At 42.1% G+C, this 27034-nt stretch overlaps 4 protein-coding genes across 7 annotated transcripts in view; 1 reads left to right on the plus strand and 3 right to left on the minus strand.

Annotated features, from left to right (window-relative positions):
• Positions 1 to 1599, minus strand: part of otogl (otogelin-like) — a 31627-nt gene extending 30028 nt beyond the window's left edge. The window contains exons 1-3 of the mRNA XM_086108508.1: positions 1529 to 1599; positions 939 to 952; positions 743 to 835 (exon numbers count right to left, since the gene is read on the minus strand). Coding sequence (XP_085964634.1) covers positions 743 to 835; positions 939 to 952; positions 1529 to 1599 — 178 coding nt within the window. The remainder of the gene's footprint in view (positions 1 to 742; positions 836 to 938; positions 953 to 1528) is intronic.
• Positions 1600 to 2510: 911 nt separating this feature from the next.
• LOC147206522 (synaptotagmin-A-like) lies at positions 2511 to 10654 on the minus strand. Of its 2 annotated transcripts, none has more exons than XM_086109991.1 (9): positions 10602 to 10654; positions 8211 to 8363; positions 7239 to 7408; positions 6993 to 7106; positions 6746 to 6913; positions 6163 to 6330; positions 5185 to 5302; positions 4905 to 5038; positions 2511 to 4348 (listed from the first exon to the last, which is right to left on the minus strand). In XM_086109991.1, exons 2-9 carry the CDS (start codon positions 8341 to 8343, stop codon positions 4148 to 4150), a joined length of 1206 nt encoding a protein of 401 aa, XP_085966117.1. In that variant the 5' UTR covers positions 8344 to 8363; positions 10602 to 10654; the 3' UTR covers positions 2511 to 4147. The 2 variants fall into 2 exon arrangements, with proteins under 2 accessions (XP_085966117.1, XP_085966116.1); XM_086109990.1 differs by having other exon boundaries at positions 2511 to 4351.
• A 1577-nt stretch (positions 10655 to 12231) lies between these two features.
• On the plus strand, positions 12232 to 16946 carry bbs10 (Bardet-Biedl syndrome 10). 2 transcript variants are annotated; one of them, XM_086108957.1, is made up of 5 exons: positions 12232 to 12286; positions 13154 to 13353; positions 14290 to 15321; positions 15406 to 15884; positions 15953 to 16946. In XM_086108957.1, the coding sequence occupies exons 2-5, from the start codon at positions 13163 to 13165 to the stop codon at positions 16045 to 16047; spliced, it is 1797 nt and encodes a 598-aa protein (XP_085965083.1). In that variant the 5' UTR covers positions 12232 to 12286; positions 13154 to 13162; the 3' UTR covers positions 16048 to 16946. The 2 variants fall into 2 exon arrangements, with proteins under 2 accessions (XP_085965083.1, XP_085965082.1); XM_086108956.1 differs by having other exon boundaries at positions 15406 to 16946.
• cd9a (CD9 molecule a) lies at positions 16938 to 26495 on the minus strand. 2 transcript variants are annotated; one of them, XM_086108959.1, is made up of 8 exons: positions 26149 to 26495; positions 22537 to 22639; positions 21652 to 21749; positions 21015 to 21089; positions 20813 to 20914; positions 18767 to 18856; positions 17708 to 17791; positions 16938 to 17637 (listed from the first exon to the last, which is right to left on the minus strand). In XM_086108959.1, exons 1-8 carry the CDS (start codon positions 26215 to 26217, stop codon positions 17572 to 17574), a joined length of 687 nt encoding a protein of 228 aa, XP_085965085.1. In that variant the 5' UTR covers positions 26218 to 26495; the 3' UTR covers positions 16938 to 17571. The 2 variants fall into 2 exon arrangements, with proteins under 2 accessions (XP_085965085.1, XP_085965086.1); XM_086108960.1 differs by lacking the exon at positions 26149 to 26495 and adding an exon at positions 24306 to 24492.
• Between the last annotated feature and the right edge of the window lie 539 nt (positions 26496 to 27034).

Genomic DNA, 27034 nt, shown 5'->3' on the forward strand with positions numbered 1-27034 from the left:
GATCAGTTTTAGGTTTTGGAGACATAAATTCAATGAATAAAAAAGAAATTTGAAAACCTCCTCACTTTTATTATTGGATGTCATCATCATCTTGTATTTAAGGAGGATTCCCCCAGCCCCCACCACCACCTTAAACGCTCTTCACGGTTTGATGAAGCTGACGATGCTGACATTTAGGGGGGTCCGATGGTGGATAAAGTGAATCATCTTATCTTTTTAGCAAAGGCCATATTTTACATCTACGATTAATCAGTAAATGAGTTGATAAAAGATCCAATTACCCCATCTAAACGTGCTCAACTGCTTGAGCTACTCGCCATATCTAATGATATAATCGTAATACTGAAATGGGCTTCGGCGAAAAGAAAAAAAGCACTTTGATATTGCCTGGTGCCATATCTCCTTACATGTGATTGTATGCTAATTTAGATTAAAAATGTCTTCATGACAATTTTCCTGCTGTCTGTGTGGGATAGAGAGCAAAGGATCTGCGGAAATTATGATGCAGTGCATACATCTTTCATGAATACTAACTAAATAACCAGGGAGTATGGCCTGCGTACAATAACATATACAAGCATAATTACCCACTTCTTCAGTCAACTGCAGAATATGGAATAACTGTGAAATGCCTCCAACCAACAGTCCAGTTGTCTTTATTTTTATTTGTGGAGTTCAGATTTAACCACCGAATAATTATTTTACTGATGATATGTGTTATTTTTGAATTTATCTTACTCACCAATTTGGCAGCGGTTTCCCAGCGCCTGGAACTGGGTACAGTCACACACCCCATCATCTTGACACCAGCCCCCATTAAGGCAGCCACAATCCTCTGCGGAAGGAGAAAAAAAAGAAAAAACAATGCATGGCCAGCTTCCTTCCTATGACATCTTCGTCATTAACATCTTGATCTTTCAAACCAGCAGGGTGCTTACCAGATGAGGAGTCTCTGGCAGTATAGTTGTGCAGCGGTCTGTATGTCTGGTTAACGATTTAAATCAGTGACTGGAATTTTTTTTACATCAAGTACCATTTCACAAAATACTTCATTTTGACCATTATTAAAATACGGTCATACAGTGGGCCAAAGTGTTCAATGAAAATGCGACAGAAGCTTTGTTATATAATACCACAATTTCGTTTTTTTTTTAAAAAATGATTTTTTGTTGTTTATTTGCTAGGGACTGATATATAAAACAGAGCCAAACTGAAGTACAGCAGTGTGATGTGTGCATCACGGTTCATATTGCGAAAGCTAATTTGTTCCAAAATGGGCTTTTATAAACAGTTGAAATACAGATAGGCATGAAATGACAGCTATATATTTACACAGCATCGTGACATTTACAATTCAATGATGATGAACTTCGACAGAAATTGACATCGCTCTAAAATTGACAGTGTCTCACTGAGAACTTGAAAACCTGTGTCATATTGTGTACAAAGACAACCTTGTATGCCATTTAGGTGTGTGGGGGGGTTTTTGGGGGGGGGGGGGGGATTTGCAGCATGTGGGTGCCCTGACCTGTTCTGGTTCTCTTCGGTGTAGTGTACCAAACTCATCCCACAGGAGATCCCGTTTCCTTCGAAGTGCATTAGCCCGTCTGCACGCACAAATGCACACACTAGCGGCAAACATACTTTTCACTCCTCTTTACTACAGACAAAGGATACTGTCCATCACACAGGCTCGAAATCATCATTGGATTTGGAACATTTAAAGTCAGTCGGAACACGTCATAAGGTACACATTGGGTGCCAATATCTGAGTCAATAAGTCTGTTCATTTATGTCCCAATGAGTTGGAAATGAACATAGAGAGCCCAGTTTTTGGACTGAAATCAAGATCTTTCGATCTGCTTCTGCCTTTTTGTAAATTCCATTTGCGCTCACTCTGAAGCAGAACTTTTCCTCACCTGTCTCATGAAATCTTTACTTTTGTGCTCGCCTTCAAACAATGTTTGTTTGAATGCATCGCTTTTAAAAACCACATTCGACTGTAATGTTTTATTGAGAGTGCACTGCTTTGCTTTTGTTTTGTCTTGACGCTGCCTGGTGTATTCTTGAATTGCCTTGTGTCTTAAATGTGCCATACAAATATAAAACCTTAGGGCAGCAATCTCACACTATGTTGTGTGTAGTGAGCAGTACAGTCGTGTAGATCTGCAGTGTATGACACAATGTTATTACTGATGTTTCATTGACGAAACATAAAAATGTAACCAAAATGAGAAAAAAAACCCACATAAAAAAACTACACACAGAAAGAAACCCAGAACCCCTTGACTGTGAGGCAGATGTGTTGCCCCATTTTGCTATTCATTTACCTTTGTAGCTTTGCTTCTGAATCTGAAGGTCGATTCTGGGCTCCTAAACATACCAGACGATGATAAGAAAACAGAAAAACAAGTATTTTAAAATGTCGTATGTTATTCATACAATTAAATGAAAAACGGCAGGGGTGACTAAGTGTGCCGTATTCGGCAAATGACAACATAGTCTTCGGCTGATGCTTAAACTACAGTAGTTTATTGCTCGCTGCTCGGAACTTCGACACCCCGTTTTTCGCGGTCATTGTAAACAGAGGGAACGTTGTGTAGTTGAATGAATACATGACAAATAAATACATACATACACCACAGGTTTTGAAAGTTCGTGATGAAGAGATGGCTCACTCACCCTCCACAAGAAGGAGGAGGAGCAGGTGGGAGAAAGATAACATGACAACAATCCGTTTCACTCGAAGCTCATCTCAGAATCAGGTGCATGTCACTGGTCTCGGGAGTATATTTGGACCAAGGTGGCCGCCAACTCCCCCTTAAAAACATGAAGTGGCTCGCAAGTAGGAGGGGAAGTGCCTGCGAACTACCTGGTGACGTCACGCAGCCCACTCAACTGGTGACAAGTCAAAATAAGCTAAAGTTCTCAGGTTCTTCTACATTAGCACAACGAACTGATTTATTTGGTGTATTTTCATTTCTCATAGGTAGGCGTTTAATGTTGGATTTAAATCTCCAAGGATGCGTTGTGACGACAACAGCATGACAGGAAGACGCAACACTGCCGCTCGACTTCATATGAAAAGTGGATTACGAAGTATTAATTTCCCCCGGAAATTAACACATTTCATTTTTACCAACTTTTTAAAACCTAATACAATACTATCTATCTACCGACCAGAATTTTATGGCAGTCATAGGTGTGGTAAATACTTTTATTGCATTGAAAATAATGTGATGCATATTTTCAAAATAGAAAAATTTTATAATCCCTTCGGTGTGCATATTTAACAGCTAATGAAGAAAAATTCAAATTGCCTTTCACCTGTTATTTCACAATCGCATCCAGTAGCAGACATACTATGTACATGGTTGAATAGAGCAGATTGAGGAAAATACACACACAAAGGTTTTCAGGTTTGTAGATAGTTTGGTGGATCATCATTAGATAAAGATAAAAATGGAAAGGGATGTGTAAATATTTTTAAAAGCTTTGCTGTTCTTAAGGAATCTAACACAGTGGAACCTCAAATTTCAAATGTCCCAAATTTCCTGGGAAAAAGTAACTACCTCTAAATATTACCCTAGCCCCTCTAAAAAATGAAATCCACTCAGGTTTTGCTTTTCCTTTACCCTTCGATTCTCATACTGAAGGGTGCAGCTGATAGCAAAATGGAAAAGTGTGACGAAAGCGTTTGTCGTGGTTATTCAGTGTAATCAAGTGACATCAATAAAAGACAAGAATGGAAGGTACACCGTATGTATGCTTCAGGCATATCTACATTGAAAGGGCGACACGTTTTAGTGTTAATTGATTTGACTGCACAGTGATCACTTTGTTTAAGGGTGTAAGAATGTCAAATTTAAAAATACATTTTAAATGGTTCTATATTTCATCCATGTTATACAATTGTAACCGTTTCACACCAGAAATGATCATTTCTATTTCCAGGTCAAATTTTGAATTAATAAACGTTTGAACAATATCTTTGAATGGGTTTTGTTCAAAGCTTTTAGGTTATATTGTAGTTATACCTGCAGCCCACAAATTTTCAAAATTGAACACCTTTGATGCCCAAGTTAGATAATTAGAGTGGAGAAAGCTGAGATAACATCAGGGTAGTCGTTTCATGTCCCACAGATGTTCATTTCTTTGCAATCAGGGCATTAATGTCATCCTGCGGTTGAAGGCTGTGCCACTGTGCGATTGGCCGCCTCGGGTTGGCGAGCATGTCCGACCAATGATGTTGCTCGGTTCCAGCGACACTCCCGCCCAGCAGCACTTTCCCGATGGCGTCATTTTTTCCAATTTTGTCATAGTCCAACACGGTCACTGCTACCTGCACCTTCTGGAGATGTGGTTTAATACACACACACACACACACACACACACACACACACACACACACACACACACGGAAAATGAATTTGTACATTGGTTTTGCCATGATAAAGATAATTAAAGATGCAAGCTGCAATGAAAGGGCGCTCATGCCGCTGATTTCGTGATGTATTTTTAACAGATGGCTGGGGTTAAACTGCCAAGTGTTTTTTTTTTTTTTTTGCTAACGGCATTTAATATTTGCAGAGCATGTTATCAAAGTAGATCGTTCTAGGCCTGGCCGTAGAAAAAGGGGATTTCATCCTTGCTTGGTAAGATTTGGATTTTCAAACCGTCAGCGACACATGATGGATTGAATAGAATACATTGACCCCGTTGTGACACAAGGAGCTAAAGCGGGATCATAGTCAAGAAGACGGCGCTGTTTCCAGCTTTGTTATGGGTGTACAAATGCAATGCAAGAGTTGTCTCTCAATATTTGGCTCAGAGATGACGAAAGAGGCTGACCATATTGCGTCTCATGCAAGGGAAAATAATGCAGTCGGTGTGCCTGTATGTACCTCTATCTGTTCACACGACACTTCAAAGCTGAATGACTCATTATAGTAAGGGTTCAAAGTGTTCTTCTTGATGGTGGTTTTCTTTTTCTTGAGTCTTTTCCCATACAGCATCAAGTGGAGCTTCACGTAAGGGTCTGATGGAGAGAATGGGAACAGTCAACGTTCATTTAGCATTTAGCAAGAGTGGTGGCTCCTCAACTGAAGAACTAAAAAGTCTCACTCTCACTTAAAAATTGACATCTCTTCAGATTAGAGAAATATACCTTGTCATTTGACTCACCTGATAATCCACCTACATCCATTTTCTTCAAGTTTTTGGCCTCCAGAATCACGACGGTCAATTTCCCTGCTGTCGGAACATACCTCAAGGACAAACAAATATCTCCGAGCCGCTCACTCTGACGCACAGAAAAAAATGTACTTTGATTCCGGATAACAGCAAACTCCTCATTGTCACGTATGGTACACAATCAACTAAGACTCAATACATGAAAAAGGGAAATTATCCCCAAAGTGAAAGTATCTTTGACTTCAGCCTTCAAGAGGAGACAAAGATTCGAGACTTGAGCAGGAATTCAGCTCGTGAATTGACAAAATGTTCTTCAGAAGCTTGAAGCTACAGACATTTTAAATTTTGGAGTTATAGCCTGGTGAATAATGTCTTACGCACTTAAAATGGTGATAATCTGTGTAAGTAGCAGCCTGTGTGGGTTTTCTGCGGGTACTCAGGTTTCTTCCCACACTCCAAAAACATGCATGGTTGGTTGCTTGGACACTTCAAATTGTCCCTGTGTGTGATTGTGAGCGCGAATGGTTGTTCGTCTATGTGCGATTGGCTGACAACTAGTTCAGATGTGCCCCGCCAACTGCCCACGACAGTCGTGAGCTTAAGCTGTCTAGATCATGGATGTATTTCAAATAAAATGTTTCAATGCCTTCAGATCTGTGATTTTTAAAGTTAAACTTCTTGAAGCAATACTGAAATAAAACAATAATTGTGAGATTTTGACCTGATAATCTGTAAAAAAAAAGAAAAGTTTTTAATATTCTTACATCGCTAATGACATGTGAGTGTTCCTTTATTCAGTTCAACATATTTCTTTTACATTTATGTGCAGCTAATTCTGTGGAAGTATCATTCAAAACAGAGCCATGTCTTTGCGATGGTAGACATTTTTATTTAGCTCCTGTATTGGATCTCATTTGATGATGTCGGGTTCACACAATCGAGTCTAGAGCGCCATGTCTTATCACCCACCTCCTCTTTTTCCGCCTTCTGCAGATCCCGCCACTCCTGCAGCGACTGGCTGAAGTCCACGCTGCTCATCGGGATCTTCACCACCCCGATGGCATCGTGCTTGGAGAAGCGATCAAAGTCATAAAGCGTCATCACCAGCGTCTTGCCGCCCAGCTCCGTGTACGCTACCTTTATGGCCGCACATGCATACACAATGTTAGACTACGTATGTATTGCTTCCTCTTTGACATTTTTTGTGATGATACCGCTACACAACAGTACTAATGATGATGAAAGAACAGGAATATGGGAGAAACCCTTTTTTCATACAGTACAGCATGAACTTATTGAGCACAGTGGTGAGCACGTCTGCCTCACATGATGTGTATGGATCAATTGTTTTTGTTCTTTTTATTTTTGCATATCTGGGTAAGACAAGTGAAATTGTAATGGGAATTCAATTGATGTTATTTCTTTTGGGGGGGGGGCTATTTGTATATGAATCTGATGTCGATCAGCATCCTTGAGCAGATTTTTTTGGGGACCTGTAACTAATTTCCACTGTACATTTCAGCATGGAAAAAAAACGGGGAAAAAAAATCACCTTAAATGTGAACGTCTCGTTGAAGTTGGGTTCCAGAGTCTTTCTGTGAACTTTGGTTTCAAATTTTTTCTTTTTGTCTGGCAGTAGATAGACTTTAACATACGGGTCTGAGCTACCACCCACATCCATGGCAGGAAGCCCGGCGGCCTGCAAAATGCCCACCACGAGCTAGCGGGAGAGCAGAGAATATTAAACATTAAAAAAAAGTTGTTGTGAGATGACATTTGGTATTTGGCAGCCACCTCACCATGTTATCAGTGAAGTTGTAGTCCAGTGTGAAATGCAGTCTGCCTAACTTTTCATCCTCCTTTGGCTGAATGTCTGACAACTCTGTTTCTTTCTTGATTTCAACTTTTAGTGGCTGTACACACACACACACACACACACACACACACACACACACACACACACAATGAACATGCTAACGTGCGCAGCTATAAGGTGTCTCAGGTTTATACATCCGGACAGCAGCGAAAAATTGCAGGAAGTGTACCTCTTTGGAACGACCATCATTTTCCGTGTCAAAATCTCCGGCTTTGCTCTTCTCTTTTCCTTTTTTCTTGTCCTTGTCCTTTCTCAGACATTTTTTCCAGGCGCACACGCCGAAGGAGAGCAGGACACACAAACTCACAATCCAAAAGGCTGCCACGACCCACGATGACGCTGCAAAAGAATATACACACGCAAAAAAAAAAAAGCCGAACTCATTTAATTTGAATTTTGACTTCACCTGTGGGTCGGTAGGATAAACCAGTGAATGTATTTTTATTCATATTAACAGGGGACAATTTACTTTCTAAATGCTTTTAGACAAGTCGTTGAGTCCCATCAAGCGTTACATAACGTGACCAAAATAAAACTTATGTGTCTGTGAGCAAGTTATTCAGAATTTTGCCTGATTGGGACATAATATTGTGAATCCCTGTTTATTTATCACGGGTGATACATTTTCGTACCCACATGCGATGAGTGAAATTTACAAAATAGACAGAGCATAAATCGCAAAATAGAGAGAGAATAATTTAACCTCTACCACACTCTTTCAATACATATAAATATACAGTATGAAAACACAATTTTTAAAACACATGCAAAAAGCAATTGACCATGTCGGACTATCTACGATCGCTGGCCACAACATTAACACAAGAAAGATTCCCATCTTAGCATGACGCAGTACAGTTGTACTCCGCTGCAAACCACAACTACATTCAATCAACACTATGTGAAATTAATATCTCTCTGATAGCCTGAATCAAAAGTGAGAAGTTATGATCTTTGTAAAGGCAAAATTCGGTACAGCTCTTGTATTATTTGATTGAATCATGAGATTGTGAGACTCTACCGAATTGAAATTTCCCAAAGGACTCTGAAAATGTTTTTTGATGGCTAAGGAATTCTGCACAATATGTATATCATGTCTCAGCACAATGTAAGTTGGACCACAGATACTGCTTTAACTCACTGTGGATTCGGTGAGGCTCACTCATGAACTTGTCAGGACTTTGCCCTGCAGGGTGCGTTTGGTTTTCTGTGGCGTTTGACCATTGGGTGACTCTCATTGGAGAGAGTGGAACAGCTTGGCGCATTCCCGTCATGTTGGGCTGGCAATTATATCCTTGGAAAAAAGGGGAACAATTAAGTGTCAAGAAAACAAAACTCAATAGAGCCTCTGTCAAGGCTATCCAAAGTAGGATCAGCACCAAAATATTCGCCTCACAGACAAGTTTTAATGATTTTGAATTATGGTATAGCTAAAGGATAACAGTTCTTAGAGACACTGTACAATGATTTAAGTGATGCAATGAAGTACCGCTCCCTATTTCAGCTAGCTGGTAGCCACATTAGGGTCGTCCAACTCCCACCGGCCAGGCCAACACAACACAGAGGCACTTGAGTGAAATGTAACTCTTTATTCCGTTCGATAAATAGCCAGAAAGCTTATGAGCTAGCTAGCTGATTTAATATGATTTAAGAAGCCTGCAAGCTCTTCAAACTGGTATCGTCCTCCATTAAATCAGTTTGTATTGTGTGTGTGTGTGTGTGCATACCTGTCAAATCATACGGTTTAGCCATAGTTCATACGGATTTTGTGGTGAATCTTACTATATGGCCGTATCGCACAAATCATACGGATTCTGACAATTTCCGTTTTTTTCCCCCCTAACAGGTAATTCCGTTTGCTTTTGCCCAGAATGGTGCTAGTCTACTCGAATGCTTTCATTTCCAAAGTAAATATGAATGGATGCTGTAACTTCGAGCCGATGGGTCAGCATTTGGAGTTGGTGAAAAATGTAACGCAGGAATACAACTCTGAACACAGTAATGCCACTAAGTAGAATGATGATTAGACATTAACCAGACATTGTATTATGGAGATCTACCATAAATATCATTGAAAATTTCGTGGGGGCGGGGGGGTTGCCGTTATTTTATTTTGACATATAAAATGCTTTGGTATGTTATAAGGATTTTTTGCTCTTTATAAGGATTTTTTTGGTAGTTTATACAGGTTGGCGCTCCGAAAGGTTGACAGGTATGGTGTGTGTGTCTGTGTGTGTGTGTGACAGATACACTTCAGGGAAAGTTACCTGTTTTATTAACACAGCGGCATTTTGTGACTCACACTAACTGAAATTGTGTGTGTTGCTCACATAGGCACATTTTGGAGTGACAGCTGAAAGGGAGTTTTCAGAGCATTGAGTGCGCACGCCCACAGCGTCCAACAAATGGAGGAGATCCCTATTTTATGACTGATTTGTTCTGATTTGTGACTTTTTGGGGCCTAAAATTGTATTCAATTAAATAGGCCGCTAATATTCGTCTTGCCTCTCACAAAATAAACTCTAGGCTAAATGCAGCTGATCAATTGACACTATTTTCTCATCGGTATCAGATGACATCTCCTTTTTTCTGCTGTTCAGGCATCAACAGCATATCAGAACGTACATTGTTCGATTGAGACTGACCGAGCTGTGACACGGGGTGCAGAGGGGTTGCATCGCCCGTGATGACATGTGTGTGCAATGCTCCAGAGGTGACTGCTATGCGCCAAGGTCACCGTCGTACCCGACAAACAGCTTTTATTCAGCAGAATCATACTCCTGTTGTTGGTGGTTTTATTTTAACTAGATGAACTACAGAACTTATCCTCATAAGGGTTGCAGGTGAGCTGCAGGTTATACCAACTGAATTTGGTTGAAAGGTGAACTCCACTTTGTACTGATCAAGAGACAAACAACACTTAGACAGATTGGCATTTAGACAAACAACCATTCACACTCAAATTCACAACTACAGACAATTTAGAGTCTTCATTGAATCTCACAGGCATGTTTTGGGGAACATAAGAGGAAGGCGAAACGAAGAAAACCGACATACAAACAGAGAGAAAATGCATAGTTGAGATTCGAATGCAGAACCTCTTGACTGTGAATGTCAGATGTTCTAACATCTAGTCCAATGTGTTTCACAGTTTATCCTTTGTATTATAAAAAATACGGACTTAAATATATAGTAGACAGCTGGAAAATGTTGCACTGTCACTACAGTAATACACGATCTGTTTCTTTCATCCGGGATCAAAGAATTATGTTCAATATATATAAAATCGTCATACTCCAAATGTTGCTAATATGTTACATTAATTGGGCCAACGATTAGTCAATAAATCTTTTGTTTTTTGTTTTTCCAAATTTGTAGTATTTGAAAAAAAAATGCCTATCAACCATCCCAAATTCCTAAAAAAAGACCCAGTCAGGCCGATAATGCACCCAAATGTTTTTATTAAATACAGGCCAAATTTGGGAAATTTTTGAAAGTATTCAGCATCAAAGAGAGTCAAAAACAGACCTACCAATTTCCCGACTGTCCAAACAGCAGCGATGTCCAAACTCATAAGTGCTCCCTTTTCCCCCCCACATCCAGAGAGGAAGAGGAGGAGGAGAGAGGGTGGCAGAACTGGATAGGACAGGCAGAGGACAAGCATGTGGTAAGTGAGAGAGTCAGTGATGTGACGTCCTTTATGTTTTTGTGCCACTTGGAAAGTTTTACGAGCCACAATGAGGAACGAGACGTGATAGTTTTTAAGTAAACGTTGGCCATGTTGCATCTCAAAGTTTTAATGGGAGTCTTGTGGAAAAGTGGCTATTTTTCTCTGCCTCATCCACACTGTTCAACCCTCATCGGACCACTTCCGAATATTTATCAGTGTAATGACACTGCTTTTTAAAAGCTTGTTAGCATACTGAAAGTTCAGCAGCAGTGTGCATTAACATTCAGATTAAGCGCATGACCATGCGCGTGTTTGTGTGCGAGCGTCTCACTGCATAGATGCCCTGAGATCGCCTATGTATAGACAATAGCTGCCTGATTTAGAAACTTCGGATGTGGTTTCTGCAGCAACAGAGAGGGATCAGGTTACGGACCCAGGACCCTTTCACCTTGAAACACCAGAAATGAGCGAGAGATGCTGTACAGAAGGGAGAGTAAGACAGAGAGAGAAGGTCGGGCGGGGAAGGTGACACACAAAGTGGATTCAAGGATGAATTCAATCATTTTTGACAAAGGTTAAGGTCACTGCGGCTTCAAAAACACTTCGTAGGCCTTTTTGTGTTATCTTGGGAATACATTGAGGGATTCCTTCCAAAGTATTAAAACAAATCTAGCGGCATTATTAACTAGGAATCAAAATTGAAATAGATGTCACTGAAATGTATTTTGTACCGTCCCACTTGAATGTACTTGATTAATATCTTAATCAAACATTAGTCGAGTGTTGTATTCAGATGACCAATTACCTATACGTGTAAGCATATACATAGGCTTGCTATTTAAAATGCAGAACATCTTTACTAAAAGTCCACTAAAACAAATCAGTCTTTCCCTCTATTTAAAATGTGCAATAGTGTTTATTATCAACTAACAAAGCTTATCAATTAAAATGCCGGCTTATAGTTCGTTACCCACAAATTTTGAAAATATATTTTAAATGTGGAAAATAATACATGTCTATTTAAAATGTGAACTCTAATTTACGAACAAAAATCAATTTAACATGTTTAATATAATCTAATACTGATTTGATCATTTAAAAAAATGTATTTAAACTGTGGAATACTAAAAACTCTATATACGTTTGTGTACCTGTGTACATGTGTGTGTGTGTGTGTGTGCGTGTGTGTGTGTGTGCGTGTGTGCGTGTGCGTGTGTGTGTGTGTGTGAGTGTGTGTGTGCGTGTGCGGTGTGTGTGTGTGTGTGTGTGTGTGTGTGTGTGTGTGTGTGTGTGTGTGTGTGTGTGTGTGTGTGTGTGTGTGTGTGGATAAACCGTTGTCACAGATCCGTTCGTAACCACGAAATGTCGTAATGTCGTATGTCAGGAAGAACCACGATCAAATTTAAGTACTGTAAATGCAATCCATACCGCCAGACGCTAAGCGGCAGTACCGTCCTCTGATCAACATTGCGTATATGTATTTACAAGAGAAGAATCTCCGTCTCCTGGATACAGATGGAAGCGTCGTTGTTTTGGATCCTTCAACGGTAAGTTGTTGTTCTGTTTATTTCCTCAAATATTCTCGTTTGTGTGTGGCGTCGAGATAGACAGAAAGTGTCGATCTTTGACTCGATCAGGCAGACAAAGGAACAAATTGAGAAGACGTGAATCGCCACTTGTCGTCAGATTAGGAATGAGATAGCTACCAAAGGCTAACGGTGTGTACGTCGATCTAAATGTTATCCAAGTTTGGGTTGAGTGACGGTTTTCATTAATACGATTAACTGTTGCAGCAAGTATAGCTCACGTAATGTCCAGTGAGTGCATTTCAAAAGTTTATCTTAAGTATAACCCGCATGTCACGGGAGGATGACACAAAATGTACAAATAGCTTTATTTTAAGAATTCCGACGAATGAATTTTGTCTGGTAAAACGATCCAACTTGCTGTATAAGTTGTGGTAACCCCCCCACCACCACCCCTTTTTTTACATTACATGGAAGAAAATCATGTAGCGCAATGTTAGCAACATGCTGTTGCATGTGGAAAACAACTTTTTCTGTGCAAAGTCATGAAGCTGAGAAAAATAAAGCGTAATCAGTTTCCATCCAACCATTTTCTATAGTGCTTGTCCTTGGCTTGAATATGCTTTGGAACGGATCAGCACTGCACACAGTTTGGATAAACCATTCGCCGTCATTTTCAGGACACTTGTAGACAAAAAAAGCCTACACAGTCACATTCACACTTATAGAAAGGTTTGAGTCTTAAAAGAGTCTCATTTATATTTCTGGAATTTGGGAGGAGGCTGGAGTAACTGAGGAGGGCATGCAAAGTCCACACAGGCAGGCCTAAGCCGTATGGACATAATGTATTTGTTTTGCAAATGACCTTCAGGCATTCCTCTTTTCTAGTGATTTGGAATGCCGCCATTTCAGCGCCTTCACCAGAAACATGTCCTGCAGACTGTGTGTGCGCTGGAGGCTGTCATCCTGCGCACCTTCGGCCCTGAGGGAGGACAGGTGCTTTTCACCCGAGACAATGGACATTCAATGTTGAGCCGCAGCGGGACACGCATTCTTACGGCGCTACGACTTGACCACCCGCTTGCCAGGTAACTCGAAGGACTCATCTTCCTGCAGTCAGATTATACGATGCGTGACTTCATCAGGATCTGGTGTGATATATAAAATGCTTTTGGGACAATGTCAATTGTTTTGACACTCACCTTTACGAGCATTCAATGCCTTCAGGCAATGTCCGACCTTCAGAAAATATTTAGGCTGACTTAAAGTCCCCTACAAGCACGAAATGTTGCTGTTTCAAGGAAACAGCAACATTTTCAGTTGTTTAATGGTTGGTTCCAAGAAAATATTGTTTTCAACACAATATGTATTATTTTGGTCTGCTACAAAATGCATAGATCATAAACCTCAACAATCCCATCTGTTGATCAAGCATAGCAGAAATTAGAATCCTGTTTCTTGAACTGTCCTGGTTTTTAAAAAAGCACAAAAGAACAATAAATGCAAATCTGTGAAGATGGCACACTTGGTTATTGTAAAAATATCGCAGAGCTATTGTTTTATAATAATAATTTTAAAAAAACAAGAACAACACAGACTTCAATATGTATGTATGACCTTTGTCTTGTTAGTCCAACCACAGACACTGCAACATGTTCCTGAACGGGGCAGACATTTTTAAATGCTCTGCTAACTGAACATTTTTCAGAAAAGAAAACAATAAACATTCAAGTAAACTGCCACATGGGCACTATGAGTCGCACTAAAATCAGCAAGATACTCCTCAAATTCTTGTCATGTTCACAGTTGCGGAACCTTTTCAATTGTGGACATGGCGTCAATGATTTTTTTTTTCTTCAAGTGGTTGATGTTCTTTATCTTTGTACAAAATGCATCTTTGAAAAAACCCGATAGGAAGAAGTCCAGGGAAGTCATATACGGTGAACATTTTGTCCAGGGAATGGGAATTCAAATTGCAAAGAGATTTCGCAGACACCCTCCATTTGCTTCTCTCTCATTTTTAGGATGATGGTTGAGTGCGTCTGGAAGCACAGCGGGAAAACAGGGGATGGATCCAAATCATTTATCCTTCTTGTGGCATCGTTATTACGCACCATTTACACCGCAGCCTCTAAGGATCCAAATGCATCGCACGTGTATAACTCAAGGGAAGCAGCCGAATCGGCCGCTGCCAGGCGCCTGGCCGACCAAATGCTGGCTTTTGCGTTGGAGAAGCTGGATGATCTGATCGCTCTCTCGGTGACTCCTTACGGACTCAACCTGTCAGCGGAGGTTTTAACTGCAAGCGCCCAATCCTCATCCAACTCGGATGGGGCTCAGGTCGAAACGTTGTTAGCGTCTTTCTTTCGTACTCGTTTGGGTTGCGCCCACTGTGACTTCATGGGCGAGCTCGTTTGCAAAATGCTCCGTCACTGGAGCCGTAAAAATGACGAATGTTCTCCATCAGACAAGATCGGGAGTTTTCAGAGGAGCTCGGTCGTAAACTCAAATGGCTGTAAATCCAATACATCTTCCTCGTCACTCCAGTTTCTAAATGACAATTTCCATGCGCTGCACACGCCGCTGTCTGGCTTTCCTGTAACTTGTTCACGTTTGATTGAGGGGCAAATCATCCACAGGGACTTTGCCACACACTACCACGGCAATCACCAGCATCCGGTCAAGGCGGTGGTTTTTACCATGTCCCCGCAACCCAAATGGCTAAACGCGGGTGACATGCTGGAGATTGGGAGGGGACCACACGGCAAGAGCATCATGCACTTTAGCGCCTGGGCGGAAAGCTCACTGGAGCATATTTTCGCCACCCTGAAGACTCTTGGAGTCTCCCTGCTGCTGTCTGCCGTCAAACAGTCTGAAGCCGTCCTGACTTTGGCGACGCAGGCGGAGATGTGTGTCGTGGAGTGCGTCGACGAAGACGAACTGGCGCTCTTCCTCCACTTGAGTGGGGTCACGGCCATCTCGGACTATCGGGGGATTCGTCCAGGACATATTGCTTCTTTGGCATTTTGTCGACCGATGCTTCTGGGAGCGCATCGGTGAGACTGCATTTAATGGCAGCGTAATATCGATGCTGCCGATGCGGTTTGATGATCACAATTCTACCTTTGCTCCTCCCACAGATATGTTCACGTGGGTTTTCCCGATTCCAAAGGAACGCAGCCATGCAGTGTCATCATCTGCGGCTTGGGTGAAGGGCAAACGGATCAATATGCGGGTGCCGTTCAGGATGCCGTCCGTACGCTGCGTACAACATGGGAGCCCCTGGGTGCAAGTGTTAAAGATCCCTCCTCCATTTCACCCGGTTGCGTCATACCCGCTGGCGGCACTTTTGAGCTTCTGTTACACCACGCCCTCCTACAACATGGCCGCTCTGAGGCCGTTTCAAAAGACGTGGCTGTTGTTTGCCAGCTTTTGGCGGACGCGTTACTCCACCTTCCCCGACGTATTCACTCCCACAAGCCAAGGGATTTCTTACAGATTCAGTCAAGAGTCTGGAACCTTTGTCGGAACCCTTTCCAGTCAGACGGATCGTTGTTCGAGCCAGAGATTAGCCAAGCAAATCGCGGTGAGAAAAGTTCTCAAGTGGACACTAAATCAGGTATGTATCGTTTATCAGGACTTGAGTCTGTTTCCTGTAAATACCATCTCATATTGGCTGTGCTGCAGTGTGTCAAAAGCCTCCTTCGAGTGGACACTGTGCTGTACATCCCCACCAAATTGCACCCAAAATCACCAAAACCCAACAATTCCTCCGAGGATGAAGACTGAGGGTTTTTGACCTTATTATTTGGGACTTCACTCTATTTGGGACTTCAAATACAGTGGGTTTTTTTTTCTTCCCTTTTCTACTTAACTCATTCAGTACCAGCCAATTCTAGACCAAGTCTGAAAAGACGTTTAAAAACGTCATTGGGAGTGAATGAGTTAAGTGTGAGCTGCGGGACATTGCACGGGATCATGTTTACCACATTGTCTGTTTCTTCAAGCAATGCATTTTGAATACATGTGTAAAAGATCTACGATTGCAACCAATTTTATGGTTCAACCCCCACAAATAAATATTTATACTTAATTGAAATATCTCATTCATAACTTATTGTTTTCATACATATTTTATGAACTGACTGTCAACAACCAAATCACCGTGTACTTTCCCGTTCTCTAATCACATCCACACCAGGTCTATTACTCTTAGCGAGATTATATAAAGCGGAGTCATGAGTTTTTGAAATTGAGTGGAAGATAAGCGCAAAATAAGCTTTCTTTGCCGTCATCTGCCTCAAATGTTGCACAACACAAAAGAAGAAATCAACTGAGTCACAACCCGTATGGAAAAGTCGGTGTTGTCTTCAGCCAAGGTATGCTGTATTGCGGAAAATTGACTTTTTCATTTCTTGTCTTACAAAATTTCTTGTTTCTGCAGTACCCCTTCCCTGAGCATGTGTATTACACAAGCAAAATTGTTCGCTATTTCCTAAAATGTGTCCATTGGCAGGGTCGTGCCACGACGTCACGCGGCGCCCGTCAGCGAGCCAGATTGTTACGTCACTTTCATGTGACAGAGCCATCCCCTCAGGCCGATTTCTTTGAGAAAAGTCAGTCTAGGAATAAAACGTGTGTGCTGAGTTACAATATGAGATTAAAAAAAGTCTCAACTCCATTTTTTGTTTATTTGACTCTTGAATCATCCGTTTGTACGATATGAATCAACCAATTTCAATAAGATGAAAAAGTATCTTGAAAATACATAACATGTTCTTATAGAAAGAGGATTGAAAAGACAAAACATGACCAAAATAGGCATTTATAGAAAGAGGTGAGCCAACAAAATGTCACAAAGGATAACACTCGATTCTAAGTAAGAAAAAAATAGTTGACAGCTGAGAATCCTGTTGGTTTCAAAGCAATTCACCCATTCCTTTGGCAGATGATGCATTCTGCCTAAGTGGCGTTGGGACTTATTCGGCCGCGGTCCACAACTCGTTCTTGTCAGTCGGTGAGAGGCCTCAGAAGAGAAGTGATCGATAAATAACGAGCTGATCTTCTTTCAGATCGTTTGCACAAGCACTAAATTCAATCACGTGATCTCACTGTGGGACATTTCTCACTCTAGCACAGATGGCACCCATTTTATAGCTGGGCCTGACAACCACAAAGACGTAGGATATGCCCCCAACCCCCAATTGAACGAGCAATGTTTCTACTGACGGTTGGGGGTGGGGGGTGGTGATCTGGGAATGACATCATGCAACATTAACGAGGACTCCATAAGGCGCTGGCGGGTGTCACACCACCTCCCGAGATTTCCTGATGGCACAGCACAGGAGCATGCTAAAGATCATCCCAAACACCTGCCAAGAGAGATAAACTGAGTTTTCGACATTCTCTTTTCGTGGCATGACCGGGACAATCATACATTACCATAATGACCCCGATAGTGATGCCCACTCCTCCTATGATGTGCAGCTTGGAGTCAAACACTTCTTCGATGGCATCGGGGCAGCTCTGCAACACAGGAAAATGAGCACAGAGATTCGTTTGGGCTCCCCCCCAGACCTTGAGCGAATGGACTTGGAGGGCGTACAAGCATTCTAGTAAAATCATTGTTGTCATAGAAACCACAGCAAGAAGGCTAAAGGAATGCGTCTGCGACGGAAAGCTGTCGGCCCACACCATCATTATGTGTTTTTGACATGTCATTACGCCATTGCGTGCTTCGATAAATGAAGCCTGGCGTGAGCAAAATCACTTGGTTTTTCAGTCTGTCTGGCCCACTAAGCATTTTTAGGATCGTGGAATAATTATTGCATTCATTTTGAAAATTTTTTTAACCTAAAATTAGATCGGAATAATTTAAAATGCATTTTTATTTATCTCAGTGATGAAATTGGTCAATGTTTTTTTTTAATCACAGGTGGAAGATGAATTTTTGCACTGATTCAGAATCTGCCCTTGTTTTTTTTTCTCTAGCACATCAGGTTTTCATAATAATAATATTTAATAGAGTAATGTTCATGAATTAGGGTTTAGAATCAGCAACAGTGGATTTTTTTTTTTTGAAACATGATAGCTATAATTAACTATGCATGGTTAAATTCATATTGCGCAAGCTTTTATAGGTCAAACTTTGACAAATGAGAATATCTCCAAAACCTGATGTGCTGGAAAAAAAAGTAAAGACTTGATTGCAAGTCTAAGCATAAGCATCAAAAATACGTTTAGGGACACATAAAGCAATCTCTGATTAAAATTTGCTGTTGACTCGTGGTTAGTTGATGTAATGAATTTATTAAAAAAAAACAAAAAAAAAACCCCCACACAATTGAATTTCAACATGCTAATTATTAAAGACAATTTTCCATATTTTATGTCCATATTTGAACACTTTTTGAACTCGTCGACAAATGTGCCGGCTCATCACTCAAAAGCAAACCGTCCCATTTTGCATCTCTTGACTAAAGCGCGCCGTTGCGATCGTACCTTGGTGATGAGCTTCTCAAGTAGGTCTCCTTGAGGACACGTGTCTTTGGCATCATCAAAGACAGCAGCAGTTGGACCGCAACAATTCAGCTGGAATAATACAACACAAATCACTTCAATGACAGTTGTCGTTTTTTTCCCTCTGTGCCTCTTGTTGCCAGGCAACGATGGTATTTTTGACTGCATGCAAACAAATGATGCCTGTTCATAATGGGATTGATAGCATTAAACGTTTGCAAACATTTTATTGAATAGACAACAAAGACCAGATATGAAATGTTCAAACTGAAAAACTGTATTGTTTCGAGCAAATAATCATTAACTTAAGAATTTTACAGCCGGAACACATTTCCAAAAAAAGCCGGGACAGGTAGCAGAAAAGCCTGAGAAAGTTGACTGGGAACGGGTGAGTGCCGTAATTGAGTGTAAAAGATGCGGCGAGGTTCACCTCTATGTGAACAACCGTGTGAGAAAATCGTCAAACAGTTCAGAAAAACACTGTTCGTAAATACAGTTCGGCGCTTACATCGCTAACTGCAACTCTGCCACGCAAAGCAAAAGACTTTTATCAACAACATCTGTAAGCGTCACCGTCTCCTCCCTGCCCGAGCTCATCTGAGATGGACCGATGCAAAGTGCAATCGTGGCCTGTGGTCTGACGAGTCCACATTTCAACTTGTTTTGGGAAGTTGTGGACATTGTGTCCTCCGGGCAAAAGAGGAAAATAACCATCTGGAAAGTTACGGAAGCAATGTTCAGAAGCCAGCAGCCGTGATGATATGCGGCTGTGTTCGTCCCAATGGCACGGGTAACTAACACATCTGTGAAGCCAACATGAATGCTACAGGAGAAGCATATGGACACCCCCGCTTATTTCGGCAAGAAAATGCCCAACCACATTCTGAACATGTTAACAGCGTGGCATTGGAGTAAAACAGTGCGGGTACTTGACTGGCCTGCCTGCAGTCCAGACCTGTCTCCCATTGAAAATGTGTAGCGCATTATGAAGCCTAAAATACGACAACAGAGACGACAGAGTGTGGGACAACTGAAACTGTACATCAAGTGAGAATGCGAAATAATTCCTCCGAGAAAGCTTCAACTATTGGTGCCCTCTGTTCTCAAACATTTATTGAAAATAAAAGGTGATGTAACACAGTGGTAAACGTGACATTGCAGTCATCAAATTTTAAGTTCAAGATTGTTTGCTAAAAGCAATTAAGTTTACCGGTTTGAACATTACATATCTTGTCTTTGTGTATTCAATTGTAAATAATTTGGAGATGATTTGAAAATCATTGTACTGCATTCTGTTGGGTTTGTATTTACGGCCGACTGAAACGAGATTACCCTCTGCTTTCAAGCTTCACGCTATGCCTGTCTGATTAGCTCCCAAACCATCATTTCAGCCTCTTTCACGCGGAGACACCCCAGAAATTCACGACACGGCGGAATTCCCTTGCACACGGATGTCGCCCTGCCTTTGTTTTCTGGTTTTATTACACCCTCCAAAGACGTAAATTTACCTCCCTGACTTCATCTCCCCCGCCCGACTCTTGTCGGTCTGTTGTATATTGCTTTGGTGTAAAGGGCCGTTTGAAAATGAATGAGGGAGAGACAGCCAACATTTCATGACAGAATGCAAATTCAGTTTAGGGAGCACAATCTGTCACCAACAGACTTGGATTTGTTTAGTGATATGTTTGCGCCACATTGACAGACCCGTGCACCAACTGGAACTGAGATCAAATTATACATCCACTTAAATATTTTCGGAACTTTAAATTTGAATCTTGCCCAATTGTGACATACCTACGTCTAATTGACAAATGATTGCCCCTAAACTGAGTTTTTGTTGGGCAAAGCGCCGACATTGCTATATGTTAGCATTGACACCCAACTCCACAGCACGCGGGGTGAACAGCGGCTCATTTGAGACAGCACTCTGTCCTCAAACTGGACTAACTTCAGCTGTAATTGATTGATGAGCACCACAAGATCATCGAGGATAATGATATCAATGGAAAAAAAAAAAAAAAAGCTCACGCCAGTTTGAATCACACGCAGAGTCTCTCGGAGACGCTCATCCTTTGTCTCCTTGTAGTTGTTGTAGGTCTGGTGGTAGAATGTGGTAATGTCATCCACCACCTGTCACGCAAGCAGAGAAAAAAGATTTGCTTTTTGCCTTCTGCCAGAACTTGTTTGTGTCTATCGCGACTATCGCGCTTAAGGCAAGTGCGTTCGTTACCTTGCTCTGGTTGGAAAATCCCCAGATGCCAGCAGCCACTTCAATGGCAAAGATGATCAGCAGGAAGAAGAAAAACTATGGCAAGGATAAAGGGAGTTAGAATGCTGTGCGCGCATGTCTTTTGGCACCCACAAACAAGTCAAGTCATCTGAGCGCGATTGAACTTGATTTACATAGACCCCTCCGACTGGGAGATTTAGTACAAGACGATTAAGGCCAGAGGGGAGGCGACGACTAAGCCACACAGGAAGTCAACAACAGTAACATTTAAGCCTGCTGGATGGCCTTGGACCCCTTCAGTAAACGCTGATGAAAACGGGTATTTCCAAGGTACCGGTAACACAATTGGAAAGATACGGTTGATGTTTTGCATAACTGAATAAAATGACGAAGCCGCATGAACAAGACATTTGGTATTCCCGTTTGCTCTCCCACCTGACCTTCATTAGCTTTTGAGATCCTTTTGGATCAGGTGTTCTCCGACTTGCGTGGCTGTTGCGTTACTCACAAATTTACGTAGTGGAAGAGCATTTCATTATTATGTGCACAGTGGAACAAAGATGCATTATTCGTTGTTAATAAGTAATTATTTCCAGACTAATGACGTGAACTTGTGCACTAATGTGCTGATACAGACCAGTCCCAGCATGCAGGGAGACTCCTGGATGGCACCGCAACAGCCAAGAAATCCTACGACCATCATTAGCGCTCCAGCTCCAATCAGGATGTACACACCTATACACACACACACCAACAAAACAAAACAAAAAAACAGACTAAAATTAACTTTGGACTCAAATCAGCCCAATGTATGCTGGTACACATTTACATGATCTAGTTTTTTTTTTAAAGGTCAGGAAACGCATATCATGTACATGTTTACATGCTTCTGAGTCTCTGATCTTCCACCCATCAGTATGAAGCTAAACCAAGTAAACCTGCTGCCTATTTCTGAAAATATGTCTTTACGCAAGCCCTCCTGAACTTTACACTTTAATGACCACACAGAGTTTCTCTGTTAATGATTTGGCAGCTAGGTTGTGGACAACACTGATGCAATATAATCAGTCAAAAGCAAAACAAACTTGTGGTATTAGCACGGGGTGACCGTTAGCTAACAGTGTTGCACGTGTCGGATGCATTGCACAAATGTTCAGTTAAGTTAGTTGTTGACTTAGAGGTGAGAGGTATTTGTTTCCAGCTACAGCTCCAGTTAATGATGAGTGTAATTTAGTGGCTTTGTGATAAAGTGTTTCTGTAAAGTGAAAGATAAAGTGTTCATGCCATGAGAGCTACCGAGACTCCCTTCGCGAGGTACTCATAGCTCACGATCAACTTAATGGCCAGCCCTGATTTAAAGATTCCGACATCACTTCCCTGATTTAAAGATTCCGACATCACTTGTAGTGGATGTGAGCGAGGCAAATAAAGTACCGACTCTTCATTTAGCGCAATACACTCAGAGTGAACTGAATAGTAATTCTTGTTTGAAACAGAGCACTTGCGCTGAAAAGCCTCTTACCGGTGTAAAACACATATGGAGAGTCCTGTCCTTCAAACAAGCCTTTGGTCTTGGGGTCTAATCGCAACCACAGGCCGATGGCAAAGACAGCAGTGCCTGCAAGCTGAAGAAAAAACATTTGAGATTTTAGCTCATTTGGCATAATTGTAGGCATGGGACACTTCATTTGATACACATGCTTTATCTAATTCAGTGCTTCCCCAGGTATTGACCTTTTACATTGGGAAATCTCATGGACCACAACCCCCAAAACCTTCACAAAAAGTATAGACATATCCCCCCATCAATTTACTGCATATTGAGACGCCAATAGCAAAAAAAAAAAAAACCTTAAAGAGCTTTATAATTGCCAAGAGATGTGACAAGATGATGGCTACTTTTCTGTAAATGGAACTCCTCAAGTATCATCAACATAGTTCTTGGCACACAAGATGTTCTATCCATCCATCCATCCATTTTCCGAACCGCTTGATCCTCACTAGGGTCGCGGGGGGTGCTGGAGCCTATCCCAGCCGTCTTCGGGCAGTAGGCGGGGACACCCTGAATCAGTTGCCAGCCAATCGCAGGGCACACAGAGACGAACAACCATTCACGCCCACACTCACACCTAGGGACAATTTAGAGCGTCCAATCAGCCTGCCATGCATGTTTTTTGGAATGTGGGAGGAAACCGGAGCACCCGGAGAAAACCCACGCAGGCCCGGGGAGAACATGCAAACTCCACACAGGGAGGCCGGACCTGGAATTGAACCCGGTACCTCTGCACTGTGAAGCCGACGTGCTAACCACTGGACTACCGGGCCGCCCACAAGATGTTCTACTTGAGTCTAAATGAAACAACTTACTTAAACATATTGCCTTGGCATGAAGACAATGCCAAAGTAATGCCTTCATAGCACTGACTGAGCACAGACACAGCAAATTGGGTTTTCAGCGATTCAGTGATAAACGGGGGACAGTCCCCCCCCCCCCCCCCCCAAAAAAAAGTCCATTGGTGAATTTGTGAATGCCAATCTGGGAATATGTTAGAAAAAAAAAAGCTTTTCAATTTACTCATAAATTTACCAATGTTGCGAAATCTGGATGTTTCGTGGAACTGAGTCAAAGCTACTTAATGATACCTTCTGCCATTTAATAGAAGATTATTTACGTGTTCTACCTGTCACTGAAACCGTATGTGCTGGCCTCTGTAAAGATACCGTGATTTATTTGCAAGTTGTGAACAAATCCAACTTTTTGAAGAAATTGAGTGCAATTTGACAGTTTGCCGCAGCACACCTGACGATCGTGATTGGGAATCGCATCAGAAAATGTGTTTGTTTTACACCACTGCAAACTACAACTTCAAAAATAAACATACCTCCATGACGGACAGTGTCAATCAAAACAAAGCATTGTTGTTTTTTGATGAGGCATTTAATAAACTTATTGTATTGGCGCTTAGTTGTGTTGGCATACCTAATATAACAGATGTGTGTGTGTGTTGTGTGTACGGTTTCGCCGCAATTCCTCCAGCGGATAGTCATCTATGCACGAAGCCATTTTGTTTTGAGCTCACATGCTTGAACATGACTGTCGAACATAACATTCACTGACAGTGAGTACATGCCATAAATGGAATCACGCTGATCTGTACCGGATGCTTCTTCTTCATTTTGACACACAAAGACGGGAACGTTGAAGAACGCCCCCGCTTTGTGTCTAACTCCCGCTTAAACTCATCCAGAGTCACAGACAACAGGAAATTAAAAAAAATGAAGTACACCTACCCAGAAGAACAAGTTGAATATAAACATGAGATACTTGATGCACTTGATCCCCCCAACGACAGCCATGCTGACGGGTTAGTTGACAAAGTTGATATTCCCGGGAGGAAGCAGTGTTAGCGTGGACCGAAAAAACTCAAGCGAGGCGTTTGAAAGTGAAAGCGTTCTGAAAACGCCACGCCTTTCGATGCCTGAATGCACACTTGGGGAGTGGCGAGAACATCAGGGCCTACTCAACAAACTGGCCTCCCAATCTAAAGCCTGCCCATGTTCCTTCCTCTGTTTGTTTCCGCGCTTGCATAGATTGCGCCTGTGACGACTCCTGTGTGAGAAGCTGCAGGCAGGCAGCCAAGATAGCAACACAGAGGGCCCTGTTATAACATGCAGACCTTCAATGTCTTATTTACTCACCCGCTGTCTCAAACACGCGCTACACCTCTGTAATCAAATAATCAAGCAGGTGAATAGATGCCTTAACTGGGGTACGTACTCACTTTTAACGTCTTAACCTTTTTTTTGTGTGTGTGTGAGAAACCCCACATGAGGAAAAAGGATAGCCGGTGTGTTCTTACTGCTCTTCAAGCAGTGGTGTCCAAAACTTTTCTTCCGAGGGCCACATATAGAAAAATCAAAGTATGGGCCACTTTGATGTTCTGTGACTCCCGTTGATGAAACACACTAATATCAATCCATTGAGTAGTTGTGTGTTTTTTATATGTTATCATTATTTTGAAAAACAATGACCGCAGTATGAGGCAAATACTTAAAATTAAAAAATAAAATTCTCCATCTTGGAATGGATGCAAGCTATATTCATCAAAACTAATAACAAAATTTAAATATATCCCTCTGTGTATAATGTTCCATCCACTGGAAAATGTATAATTGATTGATAGATGACAGATCGATCGATATTGATATTTATGGCTCAAGCTGAGAGTATAAAATGAGTTTCACTTTTAGAATTGAACAGCTGAAATCAAGTGTTTTCGACCACAGCTGAATATTTTTAGCAACGTTTATTTCCACAGTGGATTATTTCCGCTTTCACACACATACAAACCATGTTGTGGGCCTTTCTATCAATAGCTGCAAATCTGAAAATCACCATATAAGGCCAAAACATTCTTGTGAAACCCCTTCTACCCCCCCCCCCCCCAACACACACACACTCACACGCACCGTTTAACATATACAGTTCAAAATAAACAAACACCCCCACATGGGACACACCCCGCAGGCTTACTGGGACAGCGAGACATAAATAGCGTGCATGAGAGCCTAAGTAGTCACACACACACACGCACGCGCACACACACACACACACACACACACACACACACACACACACACACACACACACACACACACACAGACTCTCTCTCTCTCTCTCTCTCTCTCTCTCTCTCTCTCTCTCTCTCTCTCTCTCTCTCTCGGCCATGCGCACTACTCCTCGCCACGTGACCGTGCACAACAATTTCTAATCAATAAATGACAGGCTGATTCAATCAATAACCCCCGCTCCCCGCCTCTAAAATCAGTTTTGAATGCAGTACGTGCCAACCGTCAGGGTGCTCCGTGGAAATGGGTCACTTGGCCACTGGGGAGGATTTACAACCAACAACAGCAGCCCCGCTGGGCTTCCACACGCGCCGGGACTATAATGGCAATCCGGTGAAAATCCTGAAATAATAATAAGAAGAATAATAACAATAGCAACCGCAACCCACTTGGGACACCCTGCGACAATACGAGGGTTTACAACGGGATATTTCCACTCGCGACCCACGCCACAAAGTCCTCAAAACGCACCACCACATAGATTCTAGTTTTTCAACACACTCACCCAGAAGACCAGGTTGAAGGCGAACATCAGATATTTGATGCACATCTCTCCGCCGGATAGCGCCGCCATGACGACGACGACGACGAACCTCGTGAATGCAGGAGACGATTCGAAGCAGTGTGGTCGTCCAGTGAAGCTCTTCTCCACGCGTGGCGCTGCTGGTGCGCGCTCGTCGTGTTCGGTCCCCCCCGCGCCGGCTGCAAAAACCAGCCAAGCGTAAAAGGCAGGATATGTGCACAGTACCGCACTAAATCCCCACAGTTAGTGTTTTTTTTAGGTGGTTGTCAATGTATCCCGTCGCCCTTCAAAAGAGTCCGGTGCGATGACGTTATTGTCAGACTCGTTCCTGATTTAAATCGGTAGTGCGGCGTGATGACGTCATTCTCCCGACGTCAATAAATCGCTTGCACGGGTCGCTGACTAGGAGAGCTATACAGCACGTGAACCGGGGAGTTTGGGGGCGGGGGGGGGGGGTGCTTGAGCACGATTCCCTTGATGCCAAAGGTGCACTTTTTATTTAATGGCCACAATATGACACATAATAATAGAATAGTTAAGCCACAGAATAGTGACAATGGGAGGACAAAATACTCATTTGTTGATCAAATTCTCTCTCTCGGCAAACGGCATGCACCTTTGCTTGAAACTGCACTGACTGGTGTCCTGACAATATCCATCCATTCATCTTCTAATCCGCATACCCTGACAAGGGTCACGGGGATGCCGGAGCCTATCCCAGCTGTCTTTGGGCAGTACACCCTGAAGTGGTTGCCAGTCAATCGCAGGGCACACAGAGACGAACAACCATTCACGCTCACAATCACACTCAGGGACAATTTAGAGTGTTCAATCAGTCTGTCATGCATGTTTGTGGAATGTGGGAGGA

Source organism: Hippocampus guttulatus, chromosome 4, assembly GCF_054856545.1.
Source record: "Hippocampus guttulatus isolate MCC_2025c chromosome 4, RoL_Hgut_1.0, whole genome shotgun sequence".
NCBI classification, from domain to species: domain Eukaryota; kingdom Metazoa; phylum Chordata; class Actinopteri; order Syngnathiformes; family Syngnathidae; genus Hippocampus; species Hippocampus guttulatus.

What these genes read in the sequence shown, in the direction of transcription:
- cd9a (XM_086108959.1), bottom strand. Translation starts at nt 26,217, where the DNA reads ATGGCGGCGCTATCCGGCGGAGAGATGTGCATCAAATATCTGATGTTC. An exon ending in TCCATATGTGTTTTACACCG is followed by an intron (nt 21,750 to 22,536) that starts GTAAGAGGCTTT and finishes GTGTGTGTATAG; the next exon opens with GTGTGTACATCCTGATTGGA. An exon ending in GATTTTCCAACCAGAGCAAG is followed by an intron (nt 20,915 to 21,014) that starts GTAACGAACGCA and finishes CTTGCGTGACAG; the next exon opens with GTGGTGGATGACATTACCAC.
- LOC147206522 (XM_086109990.1), bottom strand. Translation starts at nt 8,343, where the DNA reads ATGACGGGAATGCGCCAAGCTGTTCCACTCTCTCCAATGAGAGTCACC. An exon ending in ATGATGGTCGTTCCAAAGAG is followed by an intron (nt 7,107 to 7,238) that starts GTACACTTCCTG and finishes GTGTGTGTACAG; the next exon opens with CCACTAAAAGTTGAAATCAA. An exon ending in GGATGTAGGTGGATTATCAG is followed by an intron (nt 5,039 to 5,184) that starts GTGAGTCAAATG and finishes TCTCTCCATCAG; the next exon opens with ACCCTTACGTGAAGCTCCAC.
- bbs10 (XM_086108956.1), top strand. Translation starts at nt 13,163, where the DNA reads ATGCCGCCATTTCAGCGCCTTCACCAGAAACATGTCCTGCAGACTGTG. An exon ending in CTTGACCACCCGCTTGCCAG is followed by an intron (nt 13,354 to 14,289) that starts GTAACTCGAAGG and finishes TCTCATTTTTAG; the next exon opens with GATGATGGTTGAGTGCGTCT. An exon ending in ATGCTTCTGGGAGCGCATCG is followed by an intron (nt 15,322 to 15,405) that starts GTGAGACTGCAT and finishes CTCCTCCCACAG; the next exon opens with ATATGTTCACGTGGGTTTTC.